General features: G+C 36.1%; 2 protein-coding genes across 2 annotated transcripts; one reads left to right on the forward strand and one right to left on the reverse strand.

The window, feature by feature from the left end:
• Nucleotides 1–1,232: 1,232 nt before the first annotated feature.
• On the forward strand, nt 1,233–12,832 carry LOC120115756 (ADP-ribosylation factor GTPase-activating protein AGD1-like). The gene is given in 17 exon segments (XM_039136367.1): nt 1,233–1,277; nt 2,316–2,392; nt 2,897–2,997; nt 3,094–3,164; nt 4,289–4,351; nt 5,214–5,324; nt 5,614–5,661; nt 5,755–5,892; nt 9,691–9,903; nt 9,991–10,122; nt 10,210–10,434; nt 10,548–10,634; nt 10,720–11,058; nt 11,170–11,306; nt 11,374–11,467; nt 12,090–12,589; nt 12,718–12,832. Coding segments are annotated over 17 exon segments (2,496 nt in total).
• Nucleotides 12,833–13,257: 425 nt separating this feature from the next.
• Nucleotides 13,258–16,772, reverse strand: LOC120115785 (pentatricopeptide repeat-containing protein At5g61990, mitochondrial-like). The gene has a single exon (XM_039136393.1). The coding sequence runs from the start codon at nt 16,636–16,638 to the stop codon at nt 13,588–13,590; it is 3,051 nt and encodes a 1,016-aa protein (XP_038992324.1). The 5' UTR covers nt 16,639–16,772; the 3' UTR covers nt 13,258–13,587.
• Between the last annotated feature and the right edge of the window lie 310 nt (nt 16,773–17,082).

Consider the following 17,082-nt stretch of genomic DNA (forward strand, 5'->3'; position numbering starts at 1 on the left):
ATTTTTCTCGAAAATTTCTTATCGAAGAGAGAAAAATAAGCAAGTACCACTTTTTCACTTTGGGTGTATGAAGTTTGGAAGGCTAAATTAACTTTGGGGGACAATGTTCACATTCGAAAGTATACTAATATGAACAAAATTGCTTTTAAGATAATAACTTCTACAACGGTACAATAAATCATTATAATTTTTTAATATTTTATTATTACTTGTTAGTCATTACTAACATTATTGTTTTGTAACAGTACTATGTTCTAACAGTTCTTACAGATATTGTGAAGTTGGATTACTATGACAAATGGAAAGTTGTGCTATTTCATTGTGATTGGGGTCGATGAAATACTACTGGAGGGATTAAGAAGGATTGAGTTGTTGGTATTATTCTATCTAAACATCTTAATGGATGGTGTGAGGCTATTTATTATTTTATTTAACTAATACATTGTTATAAATGTAGTTAACATGCTGAGAAAGAGATTGAAAGGTCTAACAGCTGTTCAACCCCATTCATGACTAAACGAAGAAGTAAACTTGAAATTTTAAAAAATTCAGAGGTTTGAATTAAAAATTTTAAATATTTTGAGGGTTTAGTTTTTTTTTTCTTCTAAAAATCAGGGTCCAACTAAATTTTTGAAATTCTGAGAGACTTAATGAGAACTTTTAAAAATTATGGGAGGGGATTTAATTAAGAACATTAAAATTTTTTAAAGTATAATATGAATTTCTAAAAATTTTGAGGAGACCAAATTAACTTTTTAAAAGATTTTAAGGGTCTAAATTATAATTTTTTAAATTTTAAGAAGCTATGACCCACACTAGTCCCTCATATTCCACCACTGCTACGGACATCATACGAGTAACTCTGCCTTCTTAGGTAACACATCGTTTAACTCTATAGTCTAGAGGATTTGATTTAAAAAATCAGCCGTTTAAACCAAAACAAAAATTAAAAAGTAAAAGTACCATTTTCACTAAAAAGAAAGAAAAAGAATCAATTGAGAGAATGTGCTAAGTACAGGGATCAAATGTGTAATTAAGCCTTAATGAGAATTAAATAGTGAGAGAGAGGCAGAAAAGGCGGGTAATAACACAATTCTCCGTTTTGCGCCCTTTCCTCAAAGCCTCCCGTACCCAGCACTAACGAAAATCAAATAAAATCAATCTCTCCTATCACTTTTCATTTCGTTACGAAGAAATCACTCAAATTCTACGTTTCTCAAAAAAGAAAAAAAATGCAATTCTCCCAACTCGAAGATACGCCGATGTTTCGGCAAGAGGTTCGTCTTCTCCATCTTCTTCTTGTTTATATACATATATGGTTGGCATTGCGGTTTTTTTTTTCTTTTTTTCTTTTTGGTTAGGTAATGCAACTATTTCGCGCTTTAGATTGTATGCAGTTAGAGATGAGTATTCGATTAAGTCGAGTTAAATAAAAATATTTTGAGTTATTTGAGTTGATGAGTTATATTTTATAACTTCAATTTTATTTGAATTTTTTAAGTCGAGTCGAATTTATAAAAGTTGAGTCAGTAAGGTCGATTCGAGTTATCGAGTTTCATTTGAAATTCAATTACGATTTATAATATTATGATATAATTTGATTTCAATTTAAACAATTTTTTATGACCATATACAATACATGTATATTTCTTCATATGTGATATACATATATCATATAGAATTGAGAGACTCGACTCAAATTTCAAAATAAATCCACTAATCAATAAAAATTTTGAGTTATTCGAGTTTTATTTAAAACTCGACTCGAATCTGAATTTTTTTTCGAGTTGAATCGAATTTATGAAATTACGAGTCGAGTTTTATTTACACCTACCGGCTCTGTTAATTCTTTTAAGAGAAATTGAAGCCGAAAATAAGGTGTTTTCCTAATGTGGTTATGTTGCCATCTCTTGTGGATTTCCTTTACCAAAATTAGAACCAAACTGATAGAATGTGAAAACATTGGGGGCTAAATGTATTATTATACCACTCATCAACCAAAATAGAATAGTTGAACGACTAACTGTATAGTTTACCCTAAACACTTTTACCTGTATTTTACTAGGATTATCGATGAACTTATTTCTATTTTCCGAAACTTTTTCTTGCTCAGCTTTGAGTGGAATCTTTTGCTTCAAATTTTTAATTATACATGTATACGTGGACGAACCTGTATACTATTTACGCGTGAGCCCCCAAATTTAAGGGCCCTGTGATGTGTCACAGAATAAACATGCAGGGACTGAGCATTAGTAATTTTGCATTGCGTTTAGGTTAGTCTGTGGTAGTAATTGTTGTATTGGTTGCTGAAACAGATACAATGCGTGGAAGAGAATGCTGAGTTGGTGCGAGGAAGATGTTTAAAGTTTTATAAAGGATGTCGAAAATACACGTAAGTCTACATTTTTGTTACCGTTCCAATCGTTTGGGTACATCCTTTATAAAGAGAAACACTCCTCATTTACTAGCGATATCTAGTATTACCTCCGCTTACTTTAGTGATAAAACTTGTTGATAGAGTTTGGCAACTTAAAATTTTAAAAATTTTGGAGGTTTAAATTAAGATTTTTAAAAAATTGGAAGGGTTTAGTTTATATTTTCCCCCCGAAAATTAGGTATAACTATATTTTTAAAATTTTTGAGAGGCTTAATGAAAAATTTTAAAAATCATGGGAGGGAGTTTATTAAGAATATTTTAAAAAAATTAAAATTTAATTTGAATTTCTAAACTTTTGGGGGCAAAGTTGAATTATTTTAAAATTTTTAAGTTTAGCTTGTGTTCCGGTTCTGGAAAAGAAGAAGAAGAAACATGATAACTTATTGATTTAGAAGCTGCTTATGAGTTTTAATGCATAATTGTAGTATTATTGAATGGTCTATTCCATGAAAATGCCAGAGAAGGGCTTGTAGAAGGGTATGCTGGTGACATAGCTTTTGTAAACGCCCTTGAAACGTTTGGAGGGGATCAAAATGATCCTGCATGTGTTGCTTTTGGAGGTACACTTTCTGGCTTGTTATACCCCCTTGAGTAATACCTTGAAAATGCGATAAATTGGTCAAGAAATTAGTGGTGTTCTTGATGATGAAATGCAGGTCCAGTCATGAACAGATTCACTGTTGCATTCAGAGAGATTGCCTCATACAAGGAAGCTCTTCGCTCACAGGTAGTGACTTTTGTGATTTTAGAGATGCCTAGTTAAAACATCATGTATGATCTTTACATTTTCCCTCGGGCTTTGACTATCGAATGTGGTCTATGTTTTATTTCTTGGAGTGAAAAAACTGTCGTTTATTAAGACTTGTAGAACAAGTTTCATCCTTAGTTTTAAAAAAGGCATCAGGCGCAGGTGGACGTCGGAAAAATCGACTCCGGAGACAAAGGCGTAGCGCAGTACAGTAGGTGCGCGCTTCTTCCGCTTTTAGAGCTTTTTGCGCCTTTAGGGGGTGGTGGGAAGAGAGAAATAGAAAGAAATAGAGGAATAACGACGAGGAGAAGAATATTAGAGAGATGGGAAACAAAAGGGAAACGGAAGAGTATTAGAGAGGAAGTGAAAAACAGCGGGGAAGAAAGTCAAAACCAACATATCTTTTAACTCTAATATTTTGGGTTTTATAGCCTATTACAGATAGTAACCCAAACCTATAGCCCAATTACAATGCTTATTTATTTATAAAAAGCCCTTCTAGTACTTAATTTGAACCCTAAAGTCCATTTATGCAAATACCCCTTCTAGCATTTATAGGTTTTTTTTACAAATAGTAACCCAAACCGACATTCATTTACAGGTTTTTATAAATAAAATGGTTCAAATCTTAATACTTATCTTTAATTGATTTATAGGTTTTTTTAGTACAAAAGTGTCCTTACCTACAAAAGACAGCACTTTCGCCTTGTACTTTGTATTTAGGCTCTAAAGACTCTTTGAGCTTCAGTGTGCTTTGCACCTTTCTGAAATTTTAATGTAAATTATGAATAGTTACAAACAAAAATGATACAAAAGGTCTTAATTATGCACCTATAGAGATCCGCCTTAGGCATTAGATTGTTGTGTGTTCGTACGAAATGAACTGGGAAGTTGTTTCTCACAATTTCTCACTTCCTTACATGACTCATCTTTTTCACTAAATTTGCTAGCACATTCTATTGTTCTAGCAATATGCCTGAGACTTCTGGTATTAACCATTAAACTTCTTAGATGTTTCATCCTACCAAGGTAAGCTAATGAGATGTGGAGAAAAATTTTTGAATTAATTTAGTCCTCTTCTGACACTTAATTTACTTTTTCAGACAGAGCACATGCTAAATGATAGGTTGCTTCAGTTTGTCAATGTTGATCTGCAAGATATTAAGGTACTCTTTTATTGTATAAAAGATGTTATTAGGAATAAGTAAAATTCGACTTAATTCGAAAATTTTTTTTTTTTAATTTTGAGTTATTTGTATTGTTCAAGTCAATTCTAATTATTGATTCGTTTTTGAGTTCGAGTCGAGCTGGAATTTGAAAATTTCGAATTACTCAAAAAATCAAAAATGACTATTTTGATAGTTTTATGATTTAGTCCTGATTTCTTATTCCTTCAATTTCTTTTTCATTTTAAGTCTATTTTTTTACTAAATTAAACCACGTGCACTTGACCCATGTGCTTTCAATTTCTTTATTTTATAATATTTTTTATTTTTTAATTTATCCCTCAACTTTTCATGATTTCTTTATTTCTTCAATTCAACCTTCATTTTAAGTATTTTTTTATTAAATTTGAATCACATGCTCCTATACCACTATAGAAAATTATGTAACTTTGCATTTTACCTAATTTGTTCTTTTGATTGCAATTGTTTGCAAATTCTTTCTTTTCATCAATTCTTTGACTCTTTTATACTCTCATTAATACTTTACCCTCAAAATATTTTTTAAAAATATAATATTGTAAATATATTTTGTAATTTTAGATTGTATTTGATATATTAAATAACATTATATTGTTTAAAAATAATTATAATAAAATTTGTATAGAAACTCGAATAACTTGATTCAAATTTATTAAACTCGACTCGATTTGAAAAAATTCAAGTTAAGTTCGAGTCACAATATATGACTTGTCAACTCGAAAAATTTGAATTTTTTTTACTCGACTCGATCGACTTGGAAGTGTTGGTGATGTTAAGTGGCTTCTCTCATATTCTCTGACCCACTGTTAAACCATTGTTTCAGGATGCCCGAAAACCTTTTGACAAGGCTTCACTTGCTTATGATCAGGCACGGGAGAAGTTTATGTCTTTAAGGAAAAGCACAAAGACTGACGTAGCTGCAGCCATAGAGGAGGTATATACAACATGAACTCTCTCTTGACCCCAAAGATTTATCCAACAAGACAGGGATTTAAGTAGCGGTATGTGACCACGATAACGTCCGTTATATAGCGTTGGCGGTACTTTCCGTGATCATTACTGTATGACCGTGATATCTGCAATCACCGCAATAATGCCGCGATAAATGCGACGTGATCGCGACTGCAATTTGAATCCCTGTTATAAAGTGCATAAACTGTTGAACATTTTGTCACGGTTAACCATTACCTTTCATAATCTAATTTGGTAGAGAGACATTCCAGGAATTGCTTACTGCTAAAACCTCATTTGAGCTAGCCCGATTCAATCTGGTAAGTTACTTTTTCCAACAAAGGCATGTTCGGTTTGATGTTCGTTTCTTTACTTGAAGCTGAGAATGTATGTACTCGTTCTGCTACGTCCAGGTTAGTGCTCTATACAAGTTTGAAGCCAAAAAGAGTTTTGAATTTTTGGAGGCTGTTAGCGGGATGATGGAAGCTCACCTACGATTCTTCAAACAGGGATATGAACTCTTACATAAGATGGAACCGTTTATTAACCAGGTTTGTCGTGTTAACTTTTTTTTTTTTTTGTGTGTGGATAAAATGTGTGTATTATATCTAAAGAAGCAGCAAGCTGCTACATATCGACAAGAATCCTACAATAAATCGATCCAATTCCTATACCCCTTACTATACATTTCCGGGTATATTCTTCCTAAGAAGTTTCACCTGTACAATCTCCTCAATACAACCAAGGAGTTCCTCCTCATTCCTAAACAAATTATTGAAACATTCCTAGTCCTCTCTTCCTAAAAGAATTCCATGAAATCTTAAGCATAAAAGTAGAAATGGATTTACCCTTCCACTGCGAGAGAGCCCACTGTAGCTCGCTCTCCCAACCAATGATCCTACGCCGAATACCCCACTAGGATAGTACAGTCCTCCAGATGCCAACCCAAAAAAGCACACTCAAAGAAGAGGTGATTCCTGGTTTCCTCTACAGCTTGCGTAACACACAAACGCCATCAATCGCCACACCCATGCGATGAAGCTTATCCTTTGTAGCCAAACGATCTGACAACGCCAGCCAAGAAATAATAGCATGTCTAGGGACATGCAAAGAAAACCACACCCAATTCTGCCATGAGACTGTCTTTTTTAACTCCTGTCTTATTCCAAATCTACCTTGTCCGAACCAGCAGCATCAAACATTAATTTGCTATACCTTTAGGTTTCTTTCATCCAGTTTATAACTTCTTTTAAAATAAAAATGAAGTGTAATGAAGCTGCTGAAACTAGCTACCATTACACTTGTAAATACAAAAAGTAGCTAGACATACTATTAACTTTTTCTTACACTGCTTTCCTCCGATATTGCTTTCCAATAAAGGCATATCCATATCAATACTCCCCCTGTCGGAATTGAGCTTGTCCTCAAACTCAAATTCAGGATAAGCTTCTTGTAACAATGAAAATGGTTAGAGTATCATCTTTTCGAGAACAACCTGCCCACTGCACTAACATTTCCCATTGATCTAGATTGAGTCTGCTACGAATAATAGCTTGTGGAGTGGGTAAGGCCTTGCCATCGCACGCTAAGGGCAAGTCTCTGTCCGCATCCAGTTGAGGTCTCTTGCATTCTTTAAGCATAGAAACAGGAACACATCATGTATCTTGCTGCTCGCGCAAGCTGATAGGCCATTGTTCATACCTTGTTCAAGACCTTAAAAGGACCAAAATATTTCGAGAGCAGCTTGTGGTACTTCTATTTAGTTATTGTCAACGACGGAACTACAAATTCAGGCAAGCCATGAAGTCAGAATACGTCTGCTAAGAAGACGGTAAAAACATATATAACAGCAAAAAGATGAGCCGAGGGTAAAAACTGAGTGTATTCCGATACTATTTCCACCACCACCGTAGGTACAGATTCCCATTTAACATTAAGTAGACCCCTTACGAGGTCCATGGAGATATCAACCCAAACTTGTTGTGGAATTAGATGAGGTTGAAGCAATCCTACAGGATGTAAATTCTGTCATTTTTGGCGTTGATAAACTAAACAATTCTACACAAATTTGGGTAATTTCAGAATTGCAGCTGCTGAAAGAACAATTTTTAATAGATTGAAAACAACATCAACTTCCATAGTCCAACTAAAGGCATTTTTCTTTACAAGAGATTTTAAGGGCACAGCCACTTGTCCATAGTCCTTGATGAATTTTCGATAGTATCATGCTAACATGAGAAAACCCCCGTAGTCCCTTGGTAGATTGAGAAGTTGGCCCATCAGTCATAGTATAAATTTTAGTATGATCAACCTCTACTCCATCACAATAGATGACATGACCAAGATAGGTTACTCGGGACTTACTAATGAAACACTTGGATTTCTTTAAGAAGATACTATCTCGTAAGAGTTCAAAAAGTGATCCATGTTTTGCTGTAAATTAATATGTCATCAAAGAAGACTATAACAAACTTTTCAAATAAGGGTAGAAAATGTCATTCATCAAACTTTGAAATGTGGAAGAGGCATTGGTAAGCCCAAATGGCATGACAAAGAACTCAAAGTGCCCTTGGTCGGTTGCCATTCTAATTTGAAAATAATTCAAACATAAATCTAACTTTGTAAAATGTTTTGTCCCATGAAGTTCATCCAATAGATCATCCATTACAGGAATCGGATATTTATCCTTAACAATGCAAGCATTAAGCTTACGATGCTCAACACAAAAATCCGCGACTCATCATGCTTCTTTACCAAGAGTACTGGATATTAGAATAGGGATCTATTGCGCTGAATAAGTCCTTGTTATAGCATTTGTTCACATTATTTTTCAATCTAATACTTTTGAAAATGTGGGTACGATGAAGTCTGACTACAGTTGGTCTTGATCCTAGTTTAAGAGGTATGCGATGGTCATATTCGCTGTCAGGAGACAACTCGGATGGCTCTTGGAACAAAGGTGCAAATTCGATCAGTAGTAGTTTATTCAAGACTATAATAGTTGATTTCTATCCTTGCATTAGACTAAGTTGTGGAACTATCTCTTGAAGTTGCCCTCGCTATAGTATCTCCTTTTCGTTTACAGCAAATTTCATAGTCAAATAGCTGAAATCCCATAAATTGGGCCAAGAGTACACGACCATTTTACCCCCAAAATCACATCAAAATTAGCTGACCCTATTCCCATATGTAATGAGGTAAGAGAGAGGTAAGGTAGTAGGCTGTCTCCAACGCCAGGTTGAGAGTAACTTCCGTAGAAGACCTCCATTATGAATTGCTCGATCCCACAACCACAAGGTTAAGAGTCTTGCGCTCTACCAACTGAGCTAGACGGGCAATTCACCCCCAAAATCACATCAAACCCCTCTAATAGTATGGCATAAAAATCAGCTTGAAAGCTATCATTTGCAACCATGAACTGTACTGATTTACTGATGCTTATGGTAGGTACCCGTTCTCCATTTGCCGCAAACTTGCAGCCTAAGTTTTTTCCATACTTCCAATCCTAATTTTTGCATCAAATCTTCACGTAGGAAGTTGTGCTTACTGCTCGAGTCGTCAAGTACTAATATCAGTTGCATAGTAAATGAACTGCGAATCCCGCAAATGGCATGTAAAGAAAATTCAAGATCGTCGACGTCATCATTATCTTTCTCACCTTTATTATCTGGTACTTCAATTCAAAATAACCTTTTACTTTTTTGTCCCATGAAATAATACTCATCACAATTATAAACAACACCTTAGTCCTTCTTTCTGCCATTTATTCCCGTGTCAATCTCTTAATAAAGGACACGGAAGAGCCTACTTTGCCATTGTTCCCATTGGTTTCATCGGCTATTCCCCTCCTATTGCATTGAAGCTCTTAATTATTGGAATGATCGAATTGTTGTCAGTGTTTTGGGAAGTTGGCCAATTCAGTTTGGTTCAAGATGGCATTTTTAAGAGACCTTTTGTTTATGTTTCAATGCTCGAATCATATTCATTTCAATTCCAAGGTTTCCCGGTTGATGCATCTCAAAATCAATTCTAAGTTCCTTTACCAACCCAGAAGTAAAGAGATTCCAATAAAGACATCCACATCAGACACATCAATGAGGCCAATACAGGTTCGGTGATTGATAGCTACCTGCTACAGTGAGATTGATTTCTAAATCTACTTGGAAAAAGAAGTATGATAAGAGCATGGACAAGATCTATTTCTTATCTACTTTACTGCAAAAAGATAATGACTCTAGCCCACAGTGGTATTTGATAATGCTTCAAAATTCTTAAACTGTTTTTAATTGATACCATCGGGGATGCTGCTGTTATTCTTGTGGATAATCACTAGTGTATATGGGTTACAGGTCTTAGATTACGCACAGAAGTCTAGGGAATGTTCGAACTATGAGCAGGAATCTCTAAGTGAAAGGATGCAGGAACATATCAGACAGATTGATCAGGGTAAGCTGTCCTTAACCGGCTACACCGGTCCTTCTGTTGCCGATGGCATGCAACCTTACACAAGGGGATCCCAAAAAGTTATCGAGGCAGTTATGCAATCTGCCGCAAACGGGAAGGTGATATCTCAACTAGTGATTCTTAATCTTGTTTGAATTTATTAATGAGTTCATTTACATTTCCATTTCGATACTACTTCTACATAGGTCCAAACCATACGACAAGGTTATCTTTCAAAGCGTTCCTCAAACCTGAGAGGTGATTGGAAGAGAAGGTTTTTTGTTCTGGACAGTCGAGGGATGCTGTACTACTATCGTAAACCATTTGCATGGTCTTCTGTAAGTCAAATGAAAATCACCATTAATAATATGGGCTGTAAACTGTTGCTCTTTCTCTCTTCTCCACACTAACTGTTACTTATTCAGGCAGGTGGAAGTCAGCCTACTACACAAAAGAGTAGTTCTGAAAATGGTCAAGGGCTGCTGAGTCGATGGCTTTCTAATCATTATCATAGTGGTGCAAATGATGAAAAGTCTGTTACACGTCACACAGTGAACTTGTTGACATCCACAATCAAGGTCGACGCTGATCAGTCAGATTTAATGTTCTGTTTCAGAATTATCTCACCAACAAAAATCTATACATTGCAGGTATTTGTTCAATATTTCACTTTTTTTCCTTCTTGGTAGTGTTTTGTGGTTAATAAGTTTGGAAATGATTCAATTAGCAGCAAACCATTGAAAGTATTAGGTTGGCAATGCAGGCAGAAAATGCACTAGACCAGAGGGATTGGATTGAAAAAATAACAGGAGTGATTACTTCATTATTGAGTTCCCAAACACCTGAAACGGTAATTGATTAAATTTCCTTTTCCCTCACTACATATCCCTTTGGTTTCTTTTTCCATGCAAATGACCTTAAAACGTTTTTGTCAGTCTCTCTCTGCTTTCCCCATGAGAAGTGGTGGTGATAATAGCTCGACTAGTGACAGTTCACTAGTCGAACCCCCTGATGCGTTTCAGACAACAACTGGACAACATATGCCTAAGATTCCCTCCACTGGGAGTCTTTCAGATATGCCTAAAAGTTTGCAACATCAAGAATATTACGAAAAGAGTGAAAAACCAATCGATATCTTAAGAAAAGTACCTGGGAACGATAAATGTGCAGATTGTGGTTCACCTGAGCCAGACTGGGCATCTTTAAACCTTGGTTTACTCGTATGCATTGAATGTTCTGGAGTTCACCGCAATCTTGGCGTACATATATCAAAGGTATATCATATGAATGTGCTCTGGGAACCTTGTGTCTTTCTCATATGTTTCTCTTTTACTTTTGTTTTCTTTGATTGCCTATTCATGCTGCTTTTGTATAACCTTACTCAGGTAAGATCACTGACACTTGATGTTAAAGTGTGGGAACCGTCTGTGTTGGCTTTGTTTCAATCACTGGGAAATGTCTATGTGAACTCAATCTGGGAGGAGTTGTACTCCAGACATACAAAAACTGTCTTACCTGTGGGGTAAGTAAAACTATTCGATTCGATGGGGGCAACTCTTCCTATAATGATACGTTTTATCTTGGTTTAGTTCTTCCAAGTCTGAAGGACAAAAACAGCTTCCCAAAACGAAACCTTCTCACGATGACCCGATCTCAGCGAAGGAGTTGTTTATCCATGCAAAGGTATTGCCTGGTTACCTAGTTTTGCTTCCTTTTCTGAAATAAGACTGCATCAATGATGTCTAATTCACTGGCTTTAACTTTGCAGTTGTTAATACATAGTCAGTTTTTGACATGTTGCTAGATATTTGCAACGTCTATGCCATAACTTGGTACTAGGCTGTAAACGAGCCGAGTCGAGCTCGACTCGAAAACTATGAAATGGAGCTCGACTTGGCTCGAAAACTCACGAGCCTATAATTTTCAAGCTCGACTTGAACTTGAAATCATGAGTTGAAGCTCGAAAAACCTCATAAAAGCTTGAAATAAAAAAAATCTTAAACTTAACCCGGTTAAAGCTCAATCTCAAACCTGAATCTTAAATACATTTATATTGTATTTAAAAAAAACCAACACATAAATATTAATATTATAAATTTTAATATATTATTTTTTTGAGTTGAGTATGAAGTAGTCGTTTCGGCTCGTTAAAAACTCGAGTCGAGTATTTATCGAGCTTTGATCGAGCCTATCTCAAGTAGCTCGCGATCTAGCTCGTCTCATTTATAGCCCTACTTGGTAGCATATGTTGTTTTAGTAACCTTTTTCTTTAGGATGTGGAGTTGATGGTTTCCTATGATTTCAGTATGCAGAGAAAGCTTTTGTTTGTAAGTTAACGGACAATCCGCGTCTCCTTTCGGTAGCAGAAGAGGTGTGGGAAAGGGTTCGTTCTAATGACCCGAAGGCTGTATACCGCCACATTGTTTGCAATGGAGCAGATGTCAATACCATTTATGGTCATGCCTCATATTGTACATCCTACCCCTCTGTCCACAACTCCAGATTAATGTAATGGGAAACACCAAAGAAATCCTTTAATTACAACTTTGATTGCTTTGCAGTTGACTCTCTCTACCAGTCGAGATCCTCGAGCTCGTTAAATGAAAGAGGAGATCAGATTGAAAAGGAACGTTGTGACGGTTGTTCACTGCTACATCTTGCCTGCTTAAACACGGATATCGGCATGGTGGAGCTACTGCTTCAGTATGGTGCAAATGTAAATGCATCCGATTCAAGAGGCCAGGTGCCCCTCCATCTTTGTATTGTTGGCAGAAATTTTGCAATAGCAAAATTGCTTATTTCAAGGTGATTTTGCTTTTTCTTATTTCAAACATTTAGGGTTTCCTACCCTATATTATACATACATATACAGATGATATATTAATAGTTTTGTTTACACTGGTTATCTTCCCAAACTGGTTCCAAAATTGCAGGGGAGCAGACCCACAGGCTGTGGATGGAGAAGGCAAAACTCCTCTTCAGCTCGCATTGACATCAGGGATCAATGATAATGAGCTTTTGGCACTCTTTAGCAGATTTATAGTATAGTAGTTCAGAATCCGAAAAGAGAATGTTAGGCACTGCAAACGGAAGAAATCAACGATGGGCTTTCATCTTTTGCTCTAATTAACCAGGGTTATTCGTATACAAAGTCAAAAGGTGAAACTGCATCATAATGCAAAGGTTTCTTCAAGCCATCTTGGTAGTTCCTTTGGGTGCTCTGTCATGGTAGCTATATATATAATTGTAGGATGTAAATTTTACTTGAGGATTGGGTAGCTTCGGCTGAATTGCAAGAGAAAATGTGACATTAAAACATATGTTCATGCACTTATGAGCAAGTTATAAGAAAATGAATCTTTTTCATCTAAATTTGGAAAGATAATGGTAATATAAGTATCACATGAGAGAATTCAGAAGTTGATTACTTATTTGGTGTATACATTCTTTATTTTGTGTGTTATTCGTATCCACTGGCAACAAACATGAAGAATTTAATCCTAGAAAAAATAATGCAAAAAATAGAGAAATCAACATACAAACAGGTAGATAAAGCATGATATTTCTCAGGGACCATTTATCCATCAGTAAAGAACTCCAGCAAAGGAAAAAGAAGAAGAATACTAGTGGTTTAAACAATGTGAGAAACCTTGTACTCCTTCCGCCTACATCTCTTATTCAAAGTCACCATGTTAGTCACTATCACTGAACTTTCCGAGTGTCTTGATCACCTGAATCGTCGTCCGCTTTGGTTGGAAGCATCCAACATGACAAATTTCTAGTTTTTTCTCCTGTAATCATGCTTACACCTGACAAGGAACTCCACATGTTCCTTGCTTGGTTGAATCGACATCATAATCTTTATCGATTATGCTATTTAGGGTGGTAGAATTTAGAATCCATCCGAACCGGATCAAGCTCTCCAGAATCCTTTCAGCTGTCTCCGGACTTCTTTTATTGTGAAAACCACAAATGAGCTTGTGACATGTGATTGGACTGAGCTTAAGTCCTATCTCTGCCATTTCTTCGAGTAACTTCGGAACTTCCGAAAAGTTCTTTGTATTGCATACTGCATCCAGCAGAAGGAAAGACAGGTTTTTATCAAATGCAACATCCTTCACTAGTATTTCATCCAACAGCTTCAACATTCTGATCAAATTGTTTTCTTTCACGTAAGCCTCAGCAACAAGACCATAGATTATTTCATCAGGCTCAACCCCATTAGTAGCCATCGACTCGAAAAGAGCAAACATCTCGGCTCGCCTCTCTACTCTGTTGTAACCATGTAAAAGCGAGTTGTAAGTTACAACATTCGGAACTAAATTCAGCCTTTGCATCTCCAGAAAGAGATTTTCAGCTTCTTCCATCTCTCCTTCCTTGCAGTGATGATCAATCAGGATACTATAGGTTACATGGTTCGGAGGAATAGACTTATCAATCATAACATCTAACAGCCTCTTAGCTTCATTTGGTTTCCTCAACTTGCATAATCCATCAATCAATGTGTTGAAAGAAAAGATGGAAGCAAAGCCCTTATGCATCATTTCGGAAAATATAGAGAGTGCCTTGTCCATTTCTCCTTCCTTACAGCATCCGTTGATAAGGGCTGAATAAGTAAAACTATCTGGTGGAACACCCTTCGAGTGCATTTTATCCAGTAACAGAAATGCCCGAGTTAAATATCCAGATTTGCAATATCCGTCTATAACCGTAGAATAACTCTTAGTATTAGGTGCTAAGCCTTTCTGCGAGATTTCATTAAACATCTCCCAAGCTTTCTTGGTGTCACCTACCTTACACAGACCATCAATTATCGTATTATATGTAACAATATTCGGAGCAATACCTTTTTGACACATCTTATTATAAAGATTGAGAGCTTCCTCCATATTACCAAGCTTAGAGAAGACAGAAATGAGAGAAGTATAGGTGTATACGTCAGGCACTATACCCTTTTCATTGAGTTGAGAGAAAAGATGCAATGCATCATTAATTCTACCATTTGTCGCGAGGCCATGGATGAGCGCAGTGTAGGTCTTTATATTCGGGAGCACACCTTTTTCAGACATGCACCTATATGTCAATAGAGCCTCAGTTACATTTCCTACCTTGCAAAGGCTGTTAATCAATGCAGAATACATAGAATTATTTGGAGCTATACCATAACTTTGCATCTCTCCGAAACACCTTTCTACGCCCTCCATTTCCCCGGCCTTAGCATATACATGGATGAAAGTCACATAGGTATGTTCATTAGGCTTCAATCCCCTGCCAACCATTTCATCTAAGATGCTCCTCGCTTCATTGATCTTTTGGGCCTTACATAAGCCATTTATAAGAGTATTGCAACAAAAGATATCAGGCATTACCTCATTCTCCATCATTCTGTCGAAGATCCTTCTTGCTTCCTCGAATCTACTTTTCTGGATATGACCTTTCATCAGATTTGTATACAAAATGACATTGGGCTTCAACCCTTTCCTGATCATTTCCTCAAAAACATTATTAGCTCGACAAAGATCTCCACAGTGGCATAGGCCGCTAATTATCATGTTGTAAGTGTACATTGTGGGTTTCAAGTTGCGCTTCTTCATCACTTCAAGCAGTTCATGGGCCTTGACAAAATTCCCTTGTCGACAATAACTCTCTATCATAAAACTAAATGTTTGTGTATCAGGTTCGATACCAATTGATACCATCTCATTGATAAGAGCTTTGCTCTTCTCCAAGTCACCAGCCTTACAAGCACCACTAATAAGCGAATTATATGTGAAAACATTCAATTTAATTCCACAAGCAACCATCTCATCCTTGACTCGGAAAGCCTCAGCCATACTACCCTGTTTTATGAATCCATTGATCAAAGCCGTGTAAGCAATATGGGTAGGATTTAAACCTGCACTACCCATTTCCGCCATCATCAGTTTCGCTTCCGGTAATCTATTCTCCCTACACAACCCATCGATAACTATATTGTAAGTATAAGCATCAGGGTTGATACCCTTTTCAGCAATGGAATTTTTCAACTTCAATGCTTCATCAACAGAACCGGCTCTGCACAATCCACAAATCATAACATTATAAGTAACCAAACCAGGACTAGATCCCTTCTCCTCCATCTCCAAAAGCACCCTTTTTGCTTCCTTGATGCTCCCAACTCGACAATGAGCATTGATCACATTGGTATAAGTATAAACATCGGGCACCAATTTAGCATCGATCATTCCATTGAAAACCTTCCAAAACAAATCCAGTTTATTTAACTTAAGCAAATCGCCTAAAAAGTTATTACAGCAAACCAAACCAGGCAAAACCCCAACTTCTTTAGCACCCAAAAAAACATAAACAGCATCATCCGAAGAACCCATTTTCTTATAACAATCAATCAAAATCTCCAAAATGTCTACATCATTCCCTTCATAATCCTTATAACACCTAATAATTGAACCCAAAACGGCCTGAACCGGCATCCTTGTCCTAACCATATTGTTTAAAACCTGATTGGCATCACGAAACAGTTTTGAATTGCATAAAGTAAGCGCTAGGAACGAAAAAGAATCTAATTTTAGAGGGTTTGGGGATTTGTGACTTGCCCAGTTGAAGAAAAAGAGGAGACGCTTGGGATCAAGAACCGAGTTTTGGAGAAGAAAGGAGTGAATAATTTCTGGGTTTAGCTTGATTTTCAAATCTGATGATGTTTCCAGAAGGCCTTTCCAGTCATCCTTAGTAAGGATAGATGCGATTTGCAAGGCTTCAGCATCATTTCGAGCTGCTGTACAAAGGTAAGCTGATTCGAGACGAGAAAATCTCGTTTTTGTAAAACAATAGAGCCTTCGCTTTGAAGATAAACGCATAGTTTTGAAGGAAAGTGTCCCCTTCTACTCTGAAGAAACGAAAAACAAAAGGCAGCAGCGAGGAAGGAAGGAAGGAATTTAGAAGTTAGAACACACGCTGATAGTCTTTCTGCATTTTGGGCTCAAATAATTCAAAAGCCTATGGATCCTACACTCATGTTTACTTATTTATTTTTTTACTTTTTATAGTTTACTTGTTTATACGATTAGATGTTTGTATTTATATTTTATTCGAGTTTATTAGGTTAGACTTTTTAACTTATTTTTTATGATCATTGTGATCTTAAATGATTATTTTTTGTTATTATTTATAGGAAAATGTCATTATGTATTCAATTTATAATTATAGTTGTAAATTTTCATTATAATTAGATATTTTTTATCTTAAAAAAACTAATCTGTAACCCCATGAATCGATGCGGTTGGCCATATCCGATCCGGGTT

Source organism: Hibiscus syriacus, unplaced genomic scaffold, assembly GCF_006381635.1.
Source record: "Hibiscus syriacus cultivar Baekdansim isolate YM2019G1 unplaced genomic scaffold, ASM638163v2 tig00110271_pilon, whole genome shotgun sequence".
Lineage (NCBI taxonomy): Eukaryota > Viridiplantae > Streptophyta > Magnoliopsida > Malvales > Malvaceae > Hibiscus > Hibiscus syriacus.

Coding starts and splice junctions, on each gene's coding strand:
- LOC120115785 (XM_039136393.1), bottom strand. CDS start 16,638: ATGCGTTTATCTTCAAAGCGAAGGCTCTATTGTTTTACAAAAACGAGA.